Source organism: Sinohyriopsis cumingii, chromosome 6, assembly GCF_028554795.1.
Source record: "Sinohyriopsis cumingii isolate HCF-2022 chromosome 6, ASM2855479v2, whole genome shotgun sequence".
NCBI classification, from domain to species: domain Eukaryota; kingdom Metazoa; phylum Mollusca; class Bivalvia; order Unionida; family Unionidae; genus Sinohyriopsis; species Sinohyriopsis cumingii.
In genome coordinates, this window is record NC_142966.1 from 148,323,866 (window position 1) to 148,346,618 (window position 22,753).

General features: G+C 36.1%; 1 protein-coding gene across 1 annotated transcript in view; it reads right to left on the reverse strand.

Annotated features, from left to right (window-relative positions):
• The window catches only part of LOC149798237 (bridge-like lipid transfer protein family member 1), a 215,309-nt gene that overhangs the window by 173,584 nt on the left and 18,972 nt on the right, over positions 1-22,753 (reverse strand). Inside the window, exons 7-13 of the mRNA XM_089963361.1 lie at positions 20,517-20,673; positions 19,415-19,585; positions 13,952-14,069; positions 8,249-8,404; positions 7,114-7,211; positions 6,014-6,180; positions 4,950-5,268 (exon numbers count right to left, since the gene is read on the reverse strand). Coding sequence (XP_089819487.1) covers positions 4,950-5,268; positions 6,014-6,180; positions 7,114-7,211; positions 8,249-8,404; positions 13,952-14,069; positions 19,415-19,585; positions 20,517-20,673 — 1,186 coding nt within the window. The remainder of the gene's footprint in view (positions 1-4,949; positions 5,269-6,013; positions 6,181-7,113; positions 7,212-8,248; positions 8,405-13,951; positions 14,070-19,414; positions 19,586-20,516; positions 20,674-22,753) is intronic.

Here is a 22,753-nt window from a genome sequence, read left to right on the forward strand (position 1 = left end):
CCAAAGTGATCATTTTATCATGCTTCTGGCAATGTTTTATTTTACTTTTTTCTTTTGCTTTGACCATTAACATTATTTTGTATCCTTCCTTGAACACTTAACTGGGATTCAATTAAAATAACTTATATGGTAAAAATCCATACACATACTGCACAAATTTTTTTTTAAAAACCATTGCAAATATTTAACAAAATGGCAGTTTCTAATAAAATCAAATGAATAAATCAAGTTCTACAACATGGTGAAGAATTCATTCTAGTAACTTATGCATGCTGAGATTTGCTGTGTATAAGCAACCCAATATTTTTAACATCCATGAAAAAATAGGATAGTACTGAAGGAGCCTTCTTAAAGATACATGTCAACAGATTTGATTAAGCCCTCATATTTTCCATGGGTTTACATGTTTAAGATTAGCAGATTTGAGTTAAATCATCTCAGTGATGAATCCTCTGTTTATGTAACTACTGGTTAAATAAAATACAGTAAATGGGACTCACTAATTGAAATATTTTAACCTGTTTATTCAGTGACTGAATCAATGGAAACAGTTTCTGTTAAATAAAAGAACTAAACTGCACTGCTTTGCATTAACCCTGATCCAGGTAAATAATTTTCAATTTAACAAATGAAAATCCACAAATTACATGTTGTAGTCTCCTCATTATCATTTGAAGCAAAACTCAAAACTAAATGTAACATGACCAACTTAATGCAACAATAAAAAAAAGTCTAGTAATTTTGTTTGATACAATCTCTACAACCCTTATTCTCAAAAAGTGTCTATTTCCTGCTGCAGAATGTTAGTCATGAAATGATTTTTTTCGGGTATCTATAGCAGTTTGTAAAAATGGAATAGGGGATGTGTGCTGAATGTGATCTGGAGCTCATCTGAGATGACTTGATGAATCCATGGATCATCATGGCAAAGTCCTTCCCATTGTATAGTAAAGGAACTGAGTCTTTCATCCACTGGGGTATGTGACAAGGGCAGTGTGAGCATGTAATCATTTCTTTGGGAAGGAGGCTGAGATAAATTAGGAGAAAAAAGCTGATCTCCTTTGCTGTTTCTTGTCATCACTGGCCCTTGAAAACTGTCTTGCTTCTGAATGCATCTTGGGCCTATAAAGCTGTTTCACAACTGGGTGTGCCCTAAGGGGTTCTTCCTATTTCTATGCTCCCTGTTCTGGAAAGATTTCTTAAGTCTCTGATGCTGGGCCTGTGTAAGATTTGTCTCCTTAAAAGCCAGCTAAAATACTTTATCCACCTGACCATTGAAATGCAGCTTAGACAATAATTACTGAGTTGCCTTCTAATGTTCTTTCAGGAAACTTAAGTGGAGAGATATGCATCTCTTTCTGAGAGTTGAATATTCACTGCTGCTGTCATGGCATTGGTTAGAATGTCTCATGTAGCCCTGTTTCACACATGCATCATTTGTGATTCCCATGTGTGGCCAGATATTTTGTGCTTGTTGGAAGACATGATATGGATACCAGATCAAGCATCAAACCTACTGCAACAACACTCCAGATTAACTGTTGAGTATCAGAGAAATGCTTCCAGACCCTCTGTACTGAAACTATTGACATCCCCAGGGTTGCTATGTCGCTGTTTACAAACGGGATTTCTAAATGAAACAAATGCATGTGTGTTGTATAGGATGGTTTATTAAAATTAGATGGCAGTTGTTATTGTGAAAGGAAAGGTCTGTTGACACTCAGATCTTCTAATTGCCTCTCTCACTGCCATTCTACTAGACCATGGTTTCCACTTGAATGTGGTCTGATCTTTCTTTGCCAAAAGATTAAATGAAGCCTGGACTTCATACACCTCTGACTGACAAAGCGGGCAGAGGTGGACAACATACAGGCAGTACCTCAATGCACAGAAGGCCAAGTCTAGCAAAGATGCAGCTGCCTCCTGCAATAACTGAGATGGTATTATCGAAGACTGACTGTAAACCATGCATGAAGTACATCCTGAATGTTATACTGTAACTTGAAGGTAATTGTTGACTGTATCATGTATGGTCCAGTCCTGGTTGTGGGCATCTGGGACAGGCACTGCTGTAGCCAGTACCATAGTAAGAAGTCATGATAGACCATCCTGGTGCCATTTGACATTTATTTGTGATGGCACTGGGTTGATCTGAAATCATAAAGGTAACAGACCTACTTGGAGCTATCACAGCATCATTGATATAGAATGTCCCAGTTCCATGACAGAAATTGAATAACATAGTACCAAACTGGCCAGTAAACACAAGTTTTTCATGGCAATCATGGCAATGAAATAGATGTATTCTGCCATGCTAGAATTCTGCTGCCAGGATGCGATATATGATACAGGATCAATGTGAGCAGTCCCCTTAAGCACTGATGTGGGCTTGACCAGCTTCATTTCTGACCAGAAGCAATCAATATCTAACGGCTATCTATATATATCCGACGGCAGAGTCTGGTCTTGTGGAACAAAGGTATCAATTTTTTCTTTCTTGTGCTGGATAAATGACGCTAGGATGAGTTGTGTGGAAAATGGATCCAGATCTGCCAACCCTGATGAGTCTGTCTCAGTAAGGCAGATGATTTTTTTCCATAAGACTGACCAGTTTTCAGTAAGGTGTAACAAAATATCAATAACTGCTTTTGTAAAGCTGGAAAACATAATTAAACGTTTGATGCATCGACGATAAACATTATGTTCAACTGAAAAGTTTGTAAAGTAAGCATACACTTTATTTAACACTAGTACAGTTGCACAAACTCTAGCTGCAAATCCTATGCAGCTCAATGGCTTGTTGCTATCTCTCAACTTGACATAATTCTTGGAAATTCTTTTCCATTTCACATGACGATGGCAATCATATCTCCCACCACAAGAAGTTTATTTTCCCTTTTGTCTTAAACAAGCATCGCTTTCTGGATGCCATTTTTAAAAATTCTATAATCAACAGTTTGATCATGCAGACGCTTCACATGAACAAACAGGTGCAGTTTAAAGTGTCTGGGGTGCTGCTGCTGTAAAAGTTGGTCTGGTTCCCTGACTAATTTCACTAATTCTAAGATGAAACCAAGATCCAAATAAAACACCAATTATCCAGATTTTTCCGGCAATGATAATTTTGTCCATAGTTTTTGCTAGTAAGCCATAAGTTTGTATTTTAAGAGTAATTTTCGTAAGACTTACGGCTAAATCGTAAGAGTTGGTAGGTCTGTGGATCCCCATAACCAGTCTCTACCTGCATCACATGAGACTCTAGCTGAGCTGGTACTACCACTGTTGATCTGCCTCAAACATGATTGGAAGTGTTGAATGGCAGTCATTTCTATTTAGTAGTAAAGTAATGTTAATGCCTAAAACATCCTGGATTGTGGCAGTGAAGGTGAAGCTGGGCCCATATGTGATATCTTGGTTTGCCTACTTTTCTTTTCCAAAACAGCACCTTCTGCTTCCATAAGGGTATTACTCACTAAGGTGGCATTTGTAGCTATGCTAATGATGTCTTCTTGTTTGATGTTGCATTTATTCACCTCCCCTTTAGAGTGTATCTGCCTAGCCAAACTGAAGCCCACTGACTTCCCTCAGACCATGTGCAAATTTCATATGTATGACCTGAAGCACATCCAATATATTCTAGTCATACGAGTATACCCTGTCAGTTTGAACCCACCTACCTGTGTGTACACTGACCTGGCCATTGCTGAGACCTGTAAATACAGAAGCTAATAGACAGCATATAGATGTGAAATTAGTCAAGAACTGGCCAACTTACCAAGCAGTGGATGGCAGTGAACAATACAAATGACATGACCCTCTGGTCTGTAATTACTTAGCGACTGAACAGCATCAAATAAACTTAATTACCTTAGATGCTAATAAAAAATAAATATTCATAGAAATTGTTGGTATAACCTTTCTGGTCTGCAAATATCTCACTGATTGCAAACATATAATAGGCCAGTACATATTAATGAATTAAAGTACTTGTGGCCAGGGTAAGTTATAATAAGATGGTGCTGAAAGGTGCTTCATGCGACAAAGCTTTTATTTGAATAAAATTAGAAAGCTTCATCTTGAAAAAAAGGGTGAGGAATAGTTAGAAATGGTGTACACCTCCCTTGTGTGAGAAATTCCTTCCACTTACCCCATAATTTGGAAATTAACACTTGATACTGGATTTTTGCATGATTTGTAGCACCAGTGGATGTAGTAGCTTTAAGTATGAATGGGAAATAGCACCAGTGGATGTAGTAACTTGAAGTATGAATGGGAAATAACACCAGTGGATGTAGTAACTTAAAGTATGAATGGGAAATAACACCAGTAGATGTAGTAACTTAAAGAATGAATGTGTGTGTGTGTGTGATAAGGATTTTTAACGTAGCTTTAACAATTTTTCAGTCACATCACTACGATGTCTGCAGTGTGGCAGTTTATGGTAATGTCTAGCACTGGGGCATCATGCCACAGACATGTAGCATGATGTCCCACCCAGTCACATTATCCTGACACAAGGCCAACCAGTCCTAACACTAACCTCTTAATGCTGAGTACCTAGTGAGGCAGCTGTCAGTACCATTTCTGTAAGTCTCTGGTATGATTCAGATGAGGTTCGAGAACCCACAACTTACCACTTCCAAGGCAGATGTTCTAATCGCTAGGCCACTGAATCGTCTTAAAGCATGTATTTCCCATAGCACCAATACATAATCCAAAGGAGGATCATTCTAATCGGACTCCCACCTGTGTGGGTTAACTATTTTGGCTTTTTAACAGCCAGAAGTTAATTTGTGAGGCCTGGATTTGCAAAGAAATGGTCACACTCCTAAGGTATTATGATCAGGTGACATATTTTTGAGTTGATTGTAATTTAGGTGGTGGATAGTTGGCAACAGAAGATTAAGGTTGAATTATAAAATATAACTGAAAATAGATTTTATATTTACCTTAACATGAAGGAGGTTTCTCAACAAAGACCCATAAAGACACAGGACAGATGGTGCCACTTCAAGTTCCACGCTGAGTAAATCTGAATCCATCTCACCTGGATCAAAGTCATTAGGAGGCTTAGAATCTCTACTAAGTCTAAAAGATCGGAGTGGAATCAACATAGCTTCTTCTATATCGGTCTCTGATGATAGGAGGTCAACTACCTGGGGCTCGACGTGGTGTGTGTCATGTTTAATAAGCGTAGGCATAGAATGGTACTTGAAGTTCAAACTGAGTGCTACATTTGATGTAGTCCAACAGTCTACCCAACCAGCACTGCAGGAACAAAACAGAATTTTTACAATGCATACTCCATAAAATAACTATACTCCAGATTGCTGCACTCCAACAAAAATATTGGTGCAAGGGAAACAGATCCAAGTCATATGTATGAAAATTCTGCACCCTCATACAGTTAAGACTAGGAATATTTGCTAAATATGACTGTAAGTTAAGTCACTAAGACCAATAAAAGCCATTAATAAAAATCAGTTTGCTTATAAGCTGTTAAAATTACATTATAAGACTAGTGCAAATGTGATTTTAAATAGATTGATTATACTATTTACAAGGTAACTCCAGTATGAGTGCCATGAATGTATGAAGAAATAACTCATAAAGTTTTTAACCTATGATGAATTTGCCATGACAAATGTTACTCATGTATGAAGAAATAAACTCAAAATGTTTTACCTATGATGAATTTGCCATGATAAATGTTACTCAGTCCAATTTTCGATCAAATGATGAGATGAAAAATAACAAAAGTATAGACCTTAAGCAATAATGCAGATTCATTTTGTTCTCAAAGGCATTATTTGGTGGGACAAATGTTTGTCACTAATTAAAGCCATGGATATGCTGCTGATTGTAGAAAGAATCCAAATGCCTCACATACAGACCCTTTTTGACTGCATTGGTTTATAGCAGCCACATCTAAATGAAAACCTACAAAACTGACTCCACATTATTACTACTCAGTTAATGTTATAAAAAGTAGAAAGATTACAAGCACCCTCACCTCTTCTCTGTCACTCTTCTCCACTGCTTTCTACCATTTGATCCAAAAGGGTTCTCCATTACTTTTCCATCCCTGTCCAGAATCTTCATGTTCTCTGACAAGGCTAACACCACATGTCTACTGGTGTTACTCTCAGGAAGGTACAGACGACAAAATACTGCTTCTCCCTGCATGCAGAAATGCTGCTATTCAAATTCACTGTAAATCACATTTTTTCAACCCAAGAAATTCGGACTTACCAAGGATGAGAACTAAATGAATGACATTGCAAATGGGTATGAATGAATTTAGCAAATCAGTTAAATCACAGAATGTAAATACATGGAACTAATTTGAGTGAAAAAGAGAAAATGAACAATGCTTGATTATTCTAATGTGAGATAACCTATGGTTTCAATAAATACACCAAGAATGAATTTATTTTCTGGGTATCAAATCTGACTGTTGTGGGGAAAAAAGGAAATTTTTATAATAAATTGTTTTTCTGAGAATACTTACAAGGCCACATTCGCATTTATTTAAGGATTTAACTTCAGCTAACTACCAAAAGGAAAAGAAATCATCATTCCCATTTACACTATAATATAATAAAAGTATCTCCTAGATGAAACTCTTCTAATATATCATTACTATTACATTCGCTGACTCTGCTAAGAGCTGTATTACCTTAGTCCTTAAAATCAATTTTTTTTCTTCTGCACATTCCTTCTATTCCATTAAATGATGGTCTCTTGACAAACTATATTTATCAAAAGTAAGAGTTGGTTTAGTTTTTGCTAATTTTAATGTCACTTTTATTATATTATAGGTTATATCATGCTGGGGAAATGGAGTCTAAGAAATTCCAAGGACACATTGAGAGCAGCCAGCCTGGGATAGCCTGGGTGTGTATCTAAACCATAACCTTTGGATTATGAGTACAATGCTCAACTAACTGAGCTACTATGAAACTCCAAGGGTGAGAGAGAATAGAACTGTATAAGCAATGTACATACATCAGATTAGTAGTACTGGATATGAGACAAAAGGCAATATAAATGAACACAATTACTATACAAATGTAAACAATAACAATACTTAACAAAAAGTCAAACTCTTACCTTGATGATAAGGCCAATCATGTTTATTTCTGATAGAAAGTCTGTGAAAGGCAGCTGGAGGGCCAAGTCAACCAGGTCACCACAAAAGGCAATATATGCTGCAAAGGGAAATACACTATGGGCTGCATATGGCTATGGAATAAATGAAAATTCTTAGAAGGCAAAAGGTATTTTGAAGAAAAAAGACATTTCCTTTCTGGGTTGGCTGGATATTGAGAGGTAATGAAATAAATTCCCTAACATTAATGAATTTAGAAAAAAAGAAAAGAAAAGAACTATAGTATTTTATTTTCTTTCTCCCTGAACCTGTGATTAAGACTTACTAATTCTGGTTTTAGAAAAGTTGGTCCTAGAATATCATTTTATTATCTCATGTTGGAAAAGTTATACAACTTAATAAACCTTTTAGCATCAATAGCATTGACATTATTTAAAGTTATGTATAGTCTGGATTGAATATTTAAAAAGAAACAGTAATTATCTTGTCAATCCTTCACTCTATGAATATTACTGCTTAATTATTGTTTTCATCACACTCAAGATTAGTTTTAAGAATTCTTTGTTGGCAAAACAGACTAAATGTATCTTCCTGTTCATCATAGTTTACTTTAGTGATCACTACAACAAATCCTGGACTTTAAATATGAAAGACATAAAGGATGCATATATTTATGCCCATCTGACCATTATATAGAGACACTATATTTATTTCAGTCCAGTTAGAGTGACCACTGTCTCGTTTGTGCAGGTGACCACTATATATAGAACTATTAAACACCACACACTGTACCTTTTAATTAGCTTGAAAGTAATAAAATTTAATACAGAGCCAAATCTCACACATTTTAAAACTTACATTAATCTTGGACATAGATGAATAGATGACTGGATATGAACACTTACATCTTAGTGTTCACTTCTGCTCAAATGACCTCAAACAAAAATTGATCTGAATTGACCATTATGAGCAGTTGACCCATAGATGCAGATGACTGCTAAAACAGGTTTTACGGTATTTATCCAGCTCCTTCAGTTGACAACTACTAATTAAGCTGAATTTCTTAAGGTGTTAAAACTATTAGGATTTGTACAAAATGTCAATGTACTTCTCTTTGACACGTTAATGACAGTTTACCATTTTCTGGGTGCTGTGATGAGGTATCTATCCAGTTGTATTCATTGGCCAGGGTAATAAGTTCAAACTGATTGATAAGCAGGTTGATTTGATAAGTGAAGGGTGCAAAATGGTAGATATCAGGAGGACTGTTACTGGACCAATCTTCTATCAGATCTGAAAAAAGGCATCATGAAATGTAAACATGGTTAAAGAACACTATTTCTCACATACACTATAAGCAATGGTTGAGAGTTTCTCTCTCTGTGGAATGCCCATGTGACATTATTTTCTCACATCCCCTATCAGTATATATAGATATTTTTCAGGCAGAACATTCATGGAGAAAATCCTTATCATATCTTACATAATGTGACAAAAGTGGTTTGAATATAAAATCACTACCCTGATTCATTTCATGATTCTCCTGGTTTAATTTCTAAGTTATTTAACTGTGTTTCAAGAAGTTTTCAAGTTGACAGAGAATTCTTCACTGTAACCCAAATGTTATAAGTCTTTCTAAAAATTAAAAATTTCAAATGTATACTTTGTCCTTATGTTGCTTTAGGTGAGCCAGCTGGTTCATTTCTGTACAGAGGAATGTGAGAAAAATAATCGACCATGGGACCTCTGATGGGAAGTCCCTATTGTTATCCTACCTCACATCAAAACAGCATTCTGATGGTGCATCACTATACTGGCCATTTTTTAAAATAACTTGACATTGTTAATTCATTCATTTTCAAGGATATCAATATTTTGAAGTCTTGCAAAACTTTGTCAGTACTTAAATATGTGGATGGGGAAGTGCGCCCTATTGTCTTTTCTGATGAAGAGCCAATTTTCAAGTAAATTATGTTTCTCCAAAAGTACTCACCTAATTACATTATGTTATGAATATTAGCCTGCTACCTCGTGAATCCAGTCCTACTAAAAGATGAAAAATGTCTTTTATCTGTCTCTCACATAAACAAAGGGCTATAACACTTGACCATTACTGCCCCATGCCACCACCAGGTGTTGCTAGTTTTTAGCTGAGTGATATATTATCGAGAATGCTTGCATGGTGGGGTGGTTGGGAGGGTTTTTAAGTAATGTAATTGGGTAAGTATGGGCTGATATTAGGGCCAAAGGGATAGACTCTGGGTTGAAAAACCATGTCACGGTAAGCAAAACGCAATAATTTCCATAACAGGGGTGGATAGGGACATGAAAATATGCATCAGACATATCAAGACTAACAGTATCATCATCTCTTCAGACAGAGAGACAGAGTGATCTCACTGCCTCCATCTTGAATTTTGTTGGTGCAATGAATTGGTTGAGGCAACTCAAGTCAGTGTTCAGCCTTGAATAAAACCATGGCGATTGTGGGATGTGCACAATTTCTACTGCCTGCTCTGCACATTTGACTGAAAGGATCCCTTGTCCTAAGGCCACTTAACATCCCTTCACAATGACCGGGCTGAGTGTTTCCAAATGCTTGTGTGGGTTGAAGGGCAGTAACTGAGCTGATTGATTCCAAACTTCTTCATTTCTTCCTCCAAAAGCAAAAGGTGTCCCAAACAGGGTCATCCATAAAGTAAAGATATATAGAATCTATGTTGGGGTTTGCCTCATGGGGAGACATATAATGTAACCCCTTGACTGGGATTTCCTTGTCTCAGTCCAAACCCCAATGTAGATTATTTTTCTCACCCAATATTTTCCTTTAAAGTAAAAAGAACTCTTCACTAGTGTAATATAGATCACATGCAAATGTTTATAAGTGGCTCATTAATACAAATATATTAATGAGGGCTGTGGTGTGACCGTTGCATCCAAAGTACACAGTTTATACATGTGAGCAAAGAAAGAAAAAAACATAAGACGTCGCATAGAATGAGATATCATCACATTTAATATATGGATGATATATGAAATTGACAATAAATAATTAATATTTATTACAAGAAACTGTTTCATTTTCATTAGTTCCAATTTTGAAGTTATACTGTAAATAATGAAACGATACTGGGTACTCAGCTCTACTGTAGTTAGCACAAGCTGTAATGAAGACTAACATGTTGCATTAGATTATTCATGGGTAATTAGTGATCTGGGTCACTATCATATATAGTTCTTCTTTTCTTTGAAGGAGGTGAAACTGTTTGTGTGATACTTGTGTTGTCCTTAATACTGATTGTAAAATTACCCCGTATATAAAAGACCCTCCAAATATGGACCCTAGTACTAGGATAACCATGTGCTAAACTTTCAAGTTCACAGATTCTTTGAAAATTTATTTTTTTGTCTTGGAAATATGGCAAGTACTACAGTGAAATTTGCTTATGGATTAATGTGTTGACAGATAAATGATTCATTCTGGCTGTTAAGTGCATTATTTGTCATTAAATATTGTAGGTATATTTTTGATTCAACTGGGGCACAATGGAGATGCTTAACAAAATCAGAATAAAGCATGTTTGACATAACACATTTCTGGCTGTTACTACGTTTTCCGTAGTTGTTGAGAGAGGTGGGAGGCTATGAAGTGTATAGGTCTACAGTCTATGTGCATGGATCAGTGTTTTCTGTCATAGTTCATTTCACACAGCATTGAGAATTTTATCCTATCTATAGCAGTCAATTTTCAGGTCAGCGTCATTAAATGTAGCTAACAGTATATAATTTTTTTCATATGAATTATTTTAAACTAGTTAAGTAGCTTTAGCTACATTTAATGACGCTGACCTGAAAATGTACTGAGCTAGGCCTGCATATAGGATAAAACTGACCATGCTGTAAGGAACAAACTAGCATATACCAAAAAGCTCGACATCGTATGCATGTGTGTCTTTGTCTCTCTAAATATTTTTGTATGGTGTATTCTCAAAGATGGATTGACATTAAGTTACTATGTTTTTATTATATATTTTGTTGTTGTTGTTGTTTGATTTTGGAAAAACTATGCCAGGCACAGCAGAAAACAACAAGGGTTTCCTTTTTTAGAAGTAGTTCTGAGCATGTGAACATCTTGACTGAGACGACTGGTCTGAGATGACTAGACTGAGATAAGAAAAGTAAGGTTAGCAAAACAGCTAGATTTCTCTGTCACATGGGTGAGAAATAATGGGGTTGAGCGACGTGGAGCACAGACATGTATCACGTCATATCCAGTCTAAGTTGGCCGAAGCTTTCAAGACAATGGCAATGGTATGGTGAGCTGTCCAGTTAATGACCCTAGTGATCCTGGCCATCATCTTGCAGGAGTTGATTATGGACAGATTTCTCAAAGAGTCAAATGACTGCTAATGAGGCCAAATCTAACATTAAGAAAAGAGAGTTTTATACCAGTGAGATGAGAATGCTGCTGGGACTTGGCTTTCTGAGAAGAAACCCTAGAATTTCCCAGATTACCAATTCTACTTGAAAGTCAGTCACAGATCTCCTCAAGTTTAGTGAACTGGGGAAGAAGTTGGAAGGATGGTGTCTCTTCCTCCTCATCAAAATCTACAGATGCTTTAAGTTAAAGTCTGGAGTAGTGGTAGGGGGTGGAGACCATTCTGAACTTGCCAACACCCTATAAATGTCCTTGACTGAGGCCTTTAAACTAAATTCAGTCTGTTCCATGGTCGGATCTGAGTATGATTGATTTGAAGGAGCTTCATCAAACTCACTGAGTCAAGTCCCAATCTGTGTATGCGTGCAGCCCTGGATAAATCATAACAGGTGGCATAGATGACTCAAGTCTGTCCTCTTTGAAAATATCACATGCTTCTAGCTAATCAGTGAACATACAGAATTACCGGCTGGTTTGACCGGCATATGGTTGGCCTCTATACTGGTGGCACAGAAGATGGTCTGGCTATCACCAGTACCTGCTGCTCCAAGGATCTGGCTGGACGGACAGATTTCTCAATGAAATCCCAGGCATAGTAAGGTATGTCACAGACAATGCAACTAGACAGATAGATCTGTCACTAAGATCTCTGTAAATCCAAGTTGGCTGGACTGTTTCAATTAAAAGGTCCCTATGTTGGGATGGATGGATAGACAGTAATGGTGTGATGGTATTATGAGTTGGATCCAATGGATCAGGCACAAAAAAACCCATGCGTCCTGATTTACAGGCCCAAAGGCCATGCTCGGACATGTGCGAGGGACTTGCACCCATTGGGCTGCCTAAAAGTGGGAAGACACTCCCCCAATGAGGCAGAATTGCAAACAATGCATTAGTTGGCTGGACCATTTTCTCAAAAGGTCCCCCATGCTGGACAGCCATTGATGGCTGGATGGATAGTGAGGGCTGAATGTCTGGTAATGGTGTGGTGCTATAATGAGTTGGATCTAATGGATCCTGTACAAATCCCCTGCATCCTGACTTAACCTGTATTGTTGTGCTTTACCAACTGAAACCAGAAAGTCATGCTTGGATATGCAGGGGGTCTTATGCTGACTGGGCTGCCTAAAATTGGGGGGGGGGGGGCACTCCCTGTATGAGTCAGAATTGCCAGGTTGTCTTCCTCAACTTATTTTGTCTTTCCTTCCCTTTGATGCCTTATGGACTAATTGATCTTAACTTTGCATTTTATGCATTTAGTAGACATTTCTCCTGAAATGACACAAGAAGAGAAAACAAGGCATAAATTAACAATTCAGCATGTAACTAACTAGCTAATAGAGTAGCATAGGCTTTCTCTGACACGTGCTGCATGTCACAGACAAAATACACTTAGTATATACAAGAGTCATAATAGACTTTCATGCACTGAAGTTGCAATTACAGCATTTAGTTGACACTGGTGGTGAAATGACAAAAGATGGACAAACACAGCAAAATTAGAATTCATAATGTTACATATTCACTAATACATATTCCTTATTCCTAATGGAATAATAAAAATAGTATATTCAAAGCTTTATACACCATGCTTTGAATTGATGAATTTCATGTATTTAGTTGAAATTACTACTGAAATGACAGAAGAGAAAACAAGGCATAAATTAGCAATGCAGCATGTTAATAACTTGCTAAAACCAACTCCTTTACTAACTGCGCAAGAGAACATAGTCATGCTAACTTGTAAATGACAAATGAGGTCAACAGTAGTGTAGTGTAATGTGGTCTTAAATAAATGAAGTCCAAAAAGGTGACAAAATCACTCAAAATTGGCAGAAATTTTCAAAATAATGTGTACAACCTGCAGAAGAATGATTGCCCCACACAATAAATCCAAAACATAAGTTGGATGGTCCAGTTTGAACTAATATTCCTAACATAATGTGACTAGGGAATGTATTTGAAGGAGAAAACTAGTTTATTGTGGAGTTACACTCTTGGTTTGTAACAACCAAAAAATCCAGGAAAACTGACATCATACAAATAAAAGTAAATTCAAAGCATTTATTATATTTATTATAGAATCAAGGATCCATACAGAAAAATCCTTGCAATATACAGAAATAGTACTCTGCTACAATCACAAAACAAGTCTTCAATATTGTGTAAGGAAGTATTCATTATAATTTGGTATTCAATCCATTTTAAAATGTTAATGTTTTTGGGTATCCAAACTGGAGATGAGTAATAGTCAGGACTGCTAGAGCAAAATATAACAATCACTGAGTTTTCTACAACAAATGAGTGAAGATTGCTCCAAACTAATATGAAAATGTATTAACTGAGACAACACTAATACAAAAACTTATTAACTGAGACAAAAGTACAAGGGCAGCTCATACCTTGGAAGAAACATTTGTGTTGGAAGATAAGGTACAATGAAGCTTTACAAGCTGTGAAGGTACACTTCCAGTGTTGATGGTCATTCCATTCAATTGGATACTTGATTTCCAAACAGAACTTTAAAGAAAAATTGAAATAACATTTAGAAATATACAACAATTCTTGTGTAATTTGCTTTATTATTTCTTTCTCAAAAGTTGTTCAGAATTTAATCTTTTTTTTAAAAAGTATTTTGTTTAATCTGAAATGAATTAGCAACAGTTTATATTGGATCAACAAATTATGGCTATATTTTAATCTTCCTTTTTCTGGAAAACAGTTATGAGACGAAATCTGAAGACCAGGAATCAACTGATATACACTGTTTCCTGTATCATTTGCTTTATTACTTAAAGTTATTTTACTGTATCATACAACCAAGAAGAGTTTCTCACAGGGACTGAGAATTTATGTTGATATGACCATCCACTCAGGAGAAAAGATTTTTAATATTTTTAATTGTGGCAGCCACATATGGGGTCAGATTGCCAGCATTTTCATTCAAGACCAATTAGATACTGTAATTAGTCTTGTAACCACATGTGAATATGACTTTCCATTAAGGAGTGGCAATTACAAGGTTTGCAAGATGGCTGCCTTGATGGTCCAACTACATGTCAGATTGTCACCATTTCATTTAGGACCAACATGAATAAGAGTCTTTTAGTGAAAACCCATGTTGAAATGACCATCCAGTTAAGTGTAGGGATAAAAAGATTTTCAAGATGGCAACTGTAGTGGCCATATTGGATGTCTGGGTGGCACCATTTTAATTTAGGACCAACTAGATGTCATGAGTCCTTCTGTTCAAGTAGTGATAACAAGATTTTCAAGATGGCTGCCATCATGGCCAAATTGGACATCAGATTACCACCATTTCCAACCAAGATCTACAAGATATGATATGAAGTCTTTAAGCAAAACCCCATATTCACAGGACCATCTATTAATGTGAAGCTGCATTAACATATTTTTATGATGTCCACTATGGTGGCCATAATGGATGTCTGAGCAGCACCATTTTCTTTTAGGACCAACAATACCTTTGGAATAATGTATCTTTCATGGCCATTCGCCAAGTAGTTTATAAAAAGTAGCAATAATAATCTCATACTAACAGATGGATGGACATTGGACAATGGATGTTGGATTAATGGCAACAGGCCATTCCATAAACTCTCTTGGTCTGGGATCTGCAGAGCTTGCATTTTGGACTCTTATTCTCACTAGAGACTCCATTTTTGTCATGCCCACATTTTATTTAGCAAGAATAATATAAATTAAATTAAACTGTTACAATACCAAATGCCAAACATGTGCTTGAAAATGTACAATTTCAGGATAAGACACTCTCATCTCCTTCAGCTTAACAGGTCTATGCAGATACAGCAATTGCAATATCTTTTGAAACATTTGAGAACAGTACAAAAATGTTACATTATGTAAACAGTATGGTGAGATGGTACAATTACAAAGATCATTCAGAAGAGTACAGAATGATGGAAAATGGTACAACATTCTATGAAATGTTACACTGACATGGTAACACAGAAATGGTTTGGGTTGTACTCTACAGTTTCATACTATTCACAAGGTTCAAATCTTAAACAAACAAAAAATTTCCAACATATTCCTCACTGGTTATCCTGGCTATTTAAAAAAGACCTTGTATATCTTAGGTATTTTTAAAAGAAATTTTATTTCCTTTATTTTGGTGTGTAATTGATGGGTGCAGTTTGAGTTATGCAGCTTGGTTGTACTTTGATGTGTTCCTCTCAAAAGACTGAAAGCTTGACTTGGTCATTTTCACTTCCTTGACTTTTAAGGTAAATTGTATTTTTAAAAATGAGCTGACAATGTTTTAAGATTTTTTTAATACAAATTTTGTATTTCAATCACTTTCACAAGCTTGTATTGCCTATGCTGGCAACATTTGTTTTCCCTATTTTAATAACTGGTCAAGTTAATGTACTTTGGACTAGTTTCAGCTGATTTTTCAAGCACATGAGAGCAGCCATTTTGGTAAGCTGTGTGCTTAGATCATGTACAGTTTCCACAAGTACAATACAAAAAGAAAATTCTGCCACAGTACATAAAAATTTGCATAGAGATATGCCAAAATTCTCTCCCTTTAGCACTTTGAAAATGCAAACAACTTCACCATACACCTGTCACTCCCTCAGAAGTACATAATATATGTAGAGCGACACAGTTGCTTTCAAAGTTTTAAAACATACTTGTATAAATTCAATTCATGAGGAATCTATTACCTTTGTTAAAGCTAAATTAGAGCAGAAAACCAAATTTCAATAAATACAGGTCTTAAGATGCCAGGGAACTGCAGTACAGAACAAAATGATACAGAGACAATTGCTGAACAGTTAGAAACAGTACAAAATGGGAAAATGCAATTGCCAGCAGGTATGATCAAATATGGAAACCTGAAATTTTAATGAACTGTACAGTGTTACAGTGTAGTAATATCATTACTAAAACAACTAAGTACTGCAAGGTCTAGTGAATGATATGTATGACAAGTTTACATGGTCGAAAATGGGCTATCCACTACCTGCACTCTATGTAACTGGGGACAATTTGACTGAGAAACATGTAGACTAGTAAACATATAATTACATTATTTCACTTTATAGCTTTGAAACTGCCCTTGTGGGCTGAACAAGTTTGCGTCAACTAAAAAGCAAGGTTGATTTACAAGGTATGCCAATGCGAAGCTTTTATTGTCCCATGTAGATATGCCCATCTTTTCTAGAGAAGAGAAAACATGATTTTGAAGATAGTTATCATGGCAACTATGTTGTATATTAGATTGCCACCATTTTCGTTTTATATGATCTATATGTCATAGGAAGCCCTGGAGTGTAAACATCATGTCAATCTGACCATCTGTTATGGAGGTGTAGCACAACAAGATTTTCAAGACGGCCACTATTGAGGCCATGTTAAATGAAGAGATACTCCCAGGATTTGATCATAAGGGAGATTTCCCCACTTGTCACAAAAATAATGGGAGAGTGACACAAAAATGAGCCATAGTTCAATATTTCCAAAACACTTCAATATTCATTTCTCTTTCTTTGTGCTCCACTCTGTGAAACCCCTATTAAAATCAAAATCTTCAAAATACGTTGCCTCTAGTTGTATAATCATTAATTTGTTGATTGTTTCTGAGCTTCATCTGTTCCTTATCTGTGTATGAATATTATTCTGTACCAAGAACCCCCTTTTAGTTTGCTGTCTTAAGGGCCATATAAAGATCTAACTTAACCCACTGGAACAAGTTTGAAACTGTTCTTTATGTTTGTTCACAATCTTTCACAGCTCACAGATATTGTATTTTGGATACTTCTACTTTCACTAACATATGCTGTTGCCAAAGTTTAATTTTCTTGAATGAGCAGTCTAGTGATTTCTATACTAGATTTACATTTCCTTAATGCTGTAATAGGATGTAAATATTAATGCCATAGTCTAGTTCTTCAAACAGAGATATTTTGATCAAATAAATATCTTTACTTCTTAATTTCATTCTTATTTATTAGATTTATTGTACCTTTTATGTGAGGCGTATATGGTCCCACAGGGCTAAATTGTGATGACAAAGAAATGAAATGTGCACTCTACTTTTAAACTGTCTGTATTTTAATTTGGCTTGTTTCCCGACTTTTTCTACACTTAATTTTGAAATACAGCTGAAATGAGGGTTGACCGTCACATTGTCTGTTCTTGTCCATCCACCTTATAGATTGAACTCATATTTAACACCATTTTCGGGTCTGAAATCACTCACTAGTATCTCCATTAACACTTCTCCAACTCCAATAATCGATATACTTCCCAACTTTAAAAATAAATTGCCTTCATCACTATGATCACCCAAGGTTTGCCAAATGACATTGTCATTTAAAGATGAAACATGCTTGGAATCCGCTATGTTGGGTCTTCTAGATAGCCCATATCATAAATGTGCATTTGTAAAACTTCCCTGATCCAAGGTTCAAATTACAAAATGCTTGTTACAGGGCCCAATGTGCCAATTAAATTTAGTTTCACAACATTTCATGCCAAGCTGAAGAAACCAGATGTGTAAACAGTTACGAAAAAATACATGTTACAACAAATGTTATAATATTTCTACCATCTTGACTTTTGTTGTGACAAGCAATTTAAGGGTGAATGGCTGAATAAAATTTGCATCCTGCACTGAGTGCATTTTTATATGCACAACTTAAAACTAATTTGTGTGAATTCTTGTGCATCACTGCTTTCCAAGTGAGTGAATTTGCACAAATTTTGTGCGAATCACATGATAGCATGGCCTGGGAGCATCTCTGTAAATGTCCAATCAGCAATATGTTTATATAAGACTATCTGCAAGTCATAAGTCTTTCAATGAAAACTATATGGAAATAGGACCAACCTTTCATAAATAGCAACAAGAAGGATGTCAGATCAGCCACATTGTCATTTAGGACTATCAACTTGCCATAAAATATCTTTAAGTGAAAACACCATATTGATATCAACATCTATTCAGGAGAAGCATCAATAACAAATAGTTCAAGATGATAACCATAGTGACTATATTGTTGAAGTGGCACCATTTTTATTTAAGTTTGCTTTGGTTTCAGTTGGTAAAGCATGACAATACAGGTTTAAGCAACTGAAGTAAAGTGCCTTCCTAAAGGACATATCATGGCAGCCAATCCAGGCCAATACAATAGTAGAATTTGAGCACAAAAGCTATCAGTTGTGCGTCCAGCATGGGAACAACCACAAAGCTCCCTTTTCATTAAGGACCACCTACAGGTCATAAGAAGTCTTTTTGTGAAAACCACATGTCAATACCAGGATTATAAATAATAAGGCCACCAGTATGGCTATGTTGAATGTCAGACTGGCATGATTTTCACTTAGGCTCATTTTCACGTCAGAAAAAGTTTTTGAGTAAAAATCCCATGTTTGTTTTAAAGAAGTAGCAATAACAAGATTTTTTTTTATACAGCCATTATAGGGACCATGTCTGATCACAGACAGGCACCATTTTCATTTGGACCATCTACATGTCATAACAAGTCCCTACATGAAAATCCCCATCTGTTGAGAAGGAGTACCAGAAACAAGACTTTTAAGATGGGCATACAGTGGCCATATTAGATGTTCAATGAGCAATAGTTCTGATGAGAAGCCAGGTTTTATGACAGTCCTCCAAGTGGAGTAGGCAAAGTCGAATTAATATTCACTAATGGATGACAAGCAGATGACAGATGCAGACCCATCACATAAACTCTTTTAGACCTTGACCATCAGTGTTACAAACATTAATACTGATAAAACAGCCACCTCAAACAGAAAGTAATTTCCATGCCCTATTATCTGCTAACAGACAAGAATTATGAGCTTACATCAAGAGTTTCACATTCTAATAAGCTTCTGAACTTCATGCTATTGGTAGCCTCTAGTAACAGCATCTGGCCCTTGATAGTCGTTGTGTAGCCATTCTCCAAAACAACCCATGGCATGCTTGCCTCAACATATGAACCCTGGTTCATGTTCATATGGATAGCCTGGGTAACCTGATGTCAATAATAATAATAATAATAATAATAATAACAATAACAACAACAACAATGATAATAATAACAATAATTATAGTAATAATAATATAACGATAATAATACAGTAAAATATCAATATTCCAGACTTATCAAAAAGAGAACCTATCTGGGCCACATTGTTCAATACTAGCAGTTTTTAGCTATTGTGACTGTTTATATTTAAATTTCAAACTTAAAATTAAAACAATTTAAGTATATTAAAGTCCATTATGCATGATCAAAAGTTAACAAACTGTTTTATCTGTTTGTTGGCAATGCAAATTGTTAAACAAAGTCATGTCTAAATGTTCTCACCTTCCAAGTGTCAACAACAAATTGGCATCATTACCTGATGTTTTTTCACTGGTTGGCATGATATGGTTTGCAATTCATGATGTACCACAATGACATTATAATCATAATTTGATGGTAGCAGTAGAAATGATATTATCACTATGCTGAAAGAAGTTGAATTTAAACATTTTGGATAAAATCATGCAATACAGACCTTCACTGAGGAGAATATGAAGATTTACGATATAGCAGATTTATCATATTTTGAACTCATTCTTCAGTTATGCATGCGTCAATATTGTTGGTTCATACTGACCTTAGTTCTGCATCAGTCAATATATTCAACCCAATAATGGTTAATAATTATAAGCAATTCTCTTACAAAATCTTAAACTTGCTCTATTCACAGAAAAGAAATACACTTTGTGCAAAATATGTGTATAATAATGGTTAAGAACCTATAGAAATAACCAATTATTTTATAATGCTGCCATTTACCTCAACCTGTTGTATCGTAACATCTTCTACAGCACCGAAATGGAGAAAATATGGTACGTTTTAAACAACATTTATTGTGATCATAATCTCTTTTATAACAGCGATTTTCATCACTTACAGAGTTCTTGGTGTACAGGATATCTATGGTAGCATCAGCCAAAATGTTCAGCCTGAATTCGAAGCTTAGATACTGTCGTCTTTCACCTGGTTTTGGAATTTGGGAAGGAATAAGAGGCTGGTATGTGGAGGGATAGAAAAATTTCCACAAGCACTCCCTAAAAATATGCCAGAGAAAGTAAATAAAGAATGCTAGATAAAGTATACAACACATAAAATACTTGAATATCAGGCACTGACACCTAATGTGTGTGTTCATGACAAAATTAGTTACAAACCCATTGGATGGAACATTTATTGCGGGTGATAAAAGAAGATATGATTAAAGCTTGGTCTTTGATCTTCAACAGCTTCTGAAGTATCTCAGTGATGAATATTATAAACTGAGATAAAATGATATGTTTTTATGTCAACATTACTTGTAACAGAAAATAAGATCCTACTATATAGGGTGAACAGGTTGTCCTAGTTTCTTCTAATTAAATCATAATTGCTCAAACATTTCTGACCTGTTACTTCAGTCAGTAATTGGTTATCTTCTAAAGTAATAATAATATTTTCAATAGTTATGTTACAGTCTGACAAATAAGTTGAACCATATTAATACAACATATATACTGACTGAATTTTTCCAGGCCTGAAGGAACTATACCACATGAATATAAGAATGCACTGACAATCTGAAAGGCAGTAGACAATTCTACGACAACCACCTAGACATCTCCTTGCTGGCAATAGCCAGTGAAATCCTTGTCAAAATTCAGCTAAATTACCTTGTGCATTACACTCATCAAGAGCTCCTTCCTGAGAGTGTCACCCCTGAAAAGGATGGGGGACAACAGATATAGTATTTGCAGCTTTTCCACTCAGAAGAAATGCCAGGAACAGAATTCCAACATGTAGAAAACATTCATTGACCTGACAGTCATAGTATGCTTTTGGAAAATTATGGCAAAATTTGGTTGACCTGAGAAATTCATTGTGATGGCTCAGCAATTACATACTGGTCCATGTTGTGGATGATGGGAGTCACCTGAACCATTCCCATTCACAAATGGAGTTTAGCAAGGCTGCACACCCCAACATACCTCAGTATGATGTTCTCCGCCATTCATTCTGATGGCTTCCATGACTATGACTTGGGATTGAAATCAGATACCAGCCTGATTTCAAGCTTTAATCTGAGGAGACTACAGGTGAAGACAAAGTTACAGGAAGCAACTGCATTTGATCTATTTGATGATTACTGTTTCAAGAATACCAGATCTGAGTCTGACATGCAACATAGTATGAACAACTTCTGTCACAATTTCAGTCTCACAATCAGTAAATGGACAATTTTTGTCATCGGTAATAGTAAACAAAATAAAAATTGAGAGCAGAAAGTCCCAGACCTGGACAGCAAATCTGATTTGTTTCCCCAGCAAAAGATAGGCCACATCCACCAAGTGGTCAGTCATTACAAGGGCTACTCTCCCACAAAGCTGGCATGAACAGTGTTAATTATGGTCTTCATTTGCATAAGGCTGATGTGAAAGGCCCACTCCTACATCCGTCAAGTGCCACTTAGCATGGTAAAGTGGGGTAACAGGTATGTCTCCCAACATTATGAACTGGTATCCATACTGACAGCAATCTTTGGTTAGGGTTACTCCACACATCTGCTGCTGCAAGTCATGCTCTGTTCTGTTACTGATGCAGAAACTGTTTTATTTCAGTGAATATCACAATCTGATGATCTAAGTGACTGGAAAACAGGTGTCACTCAACCAAGAGGGCTATATGCAATGGGGACATGAGAGGTGGCTTAGGTGGAGCAAGTCTGTAGCCATATTAATTAAGTCAAGGTGCTGCACAAATTCCCTTGCTGAAATCCACTACATGTTGGAAATTGACTATGAGAGTCCAACAACCCATGCAATGCACATGGAAGGGAGATGAACATGGTTAAAAAGAACAAAGAAAAATCCTCACCAAGATGGCCAAAATGTTGGGGCAGTGAGAGCTGATTTCTTCCTGTTTCTTCCTGTTTGCAAACAAATCCACCTGAAAAGTGACTGCAGGATGTTCATATCCTAAAGTTAACTGACCATATGATTCTGCAGGAAGTTGTCCAGGTACACTGGCATTGCTGCTGACAAGGTGAACCTAAAGATAGTGATGACATAATCCATGGAGTTCATGAAAACCTGCAGATGGAGATTATGTCCAAATGGGAGCAAACAAAACTTATATATG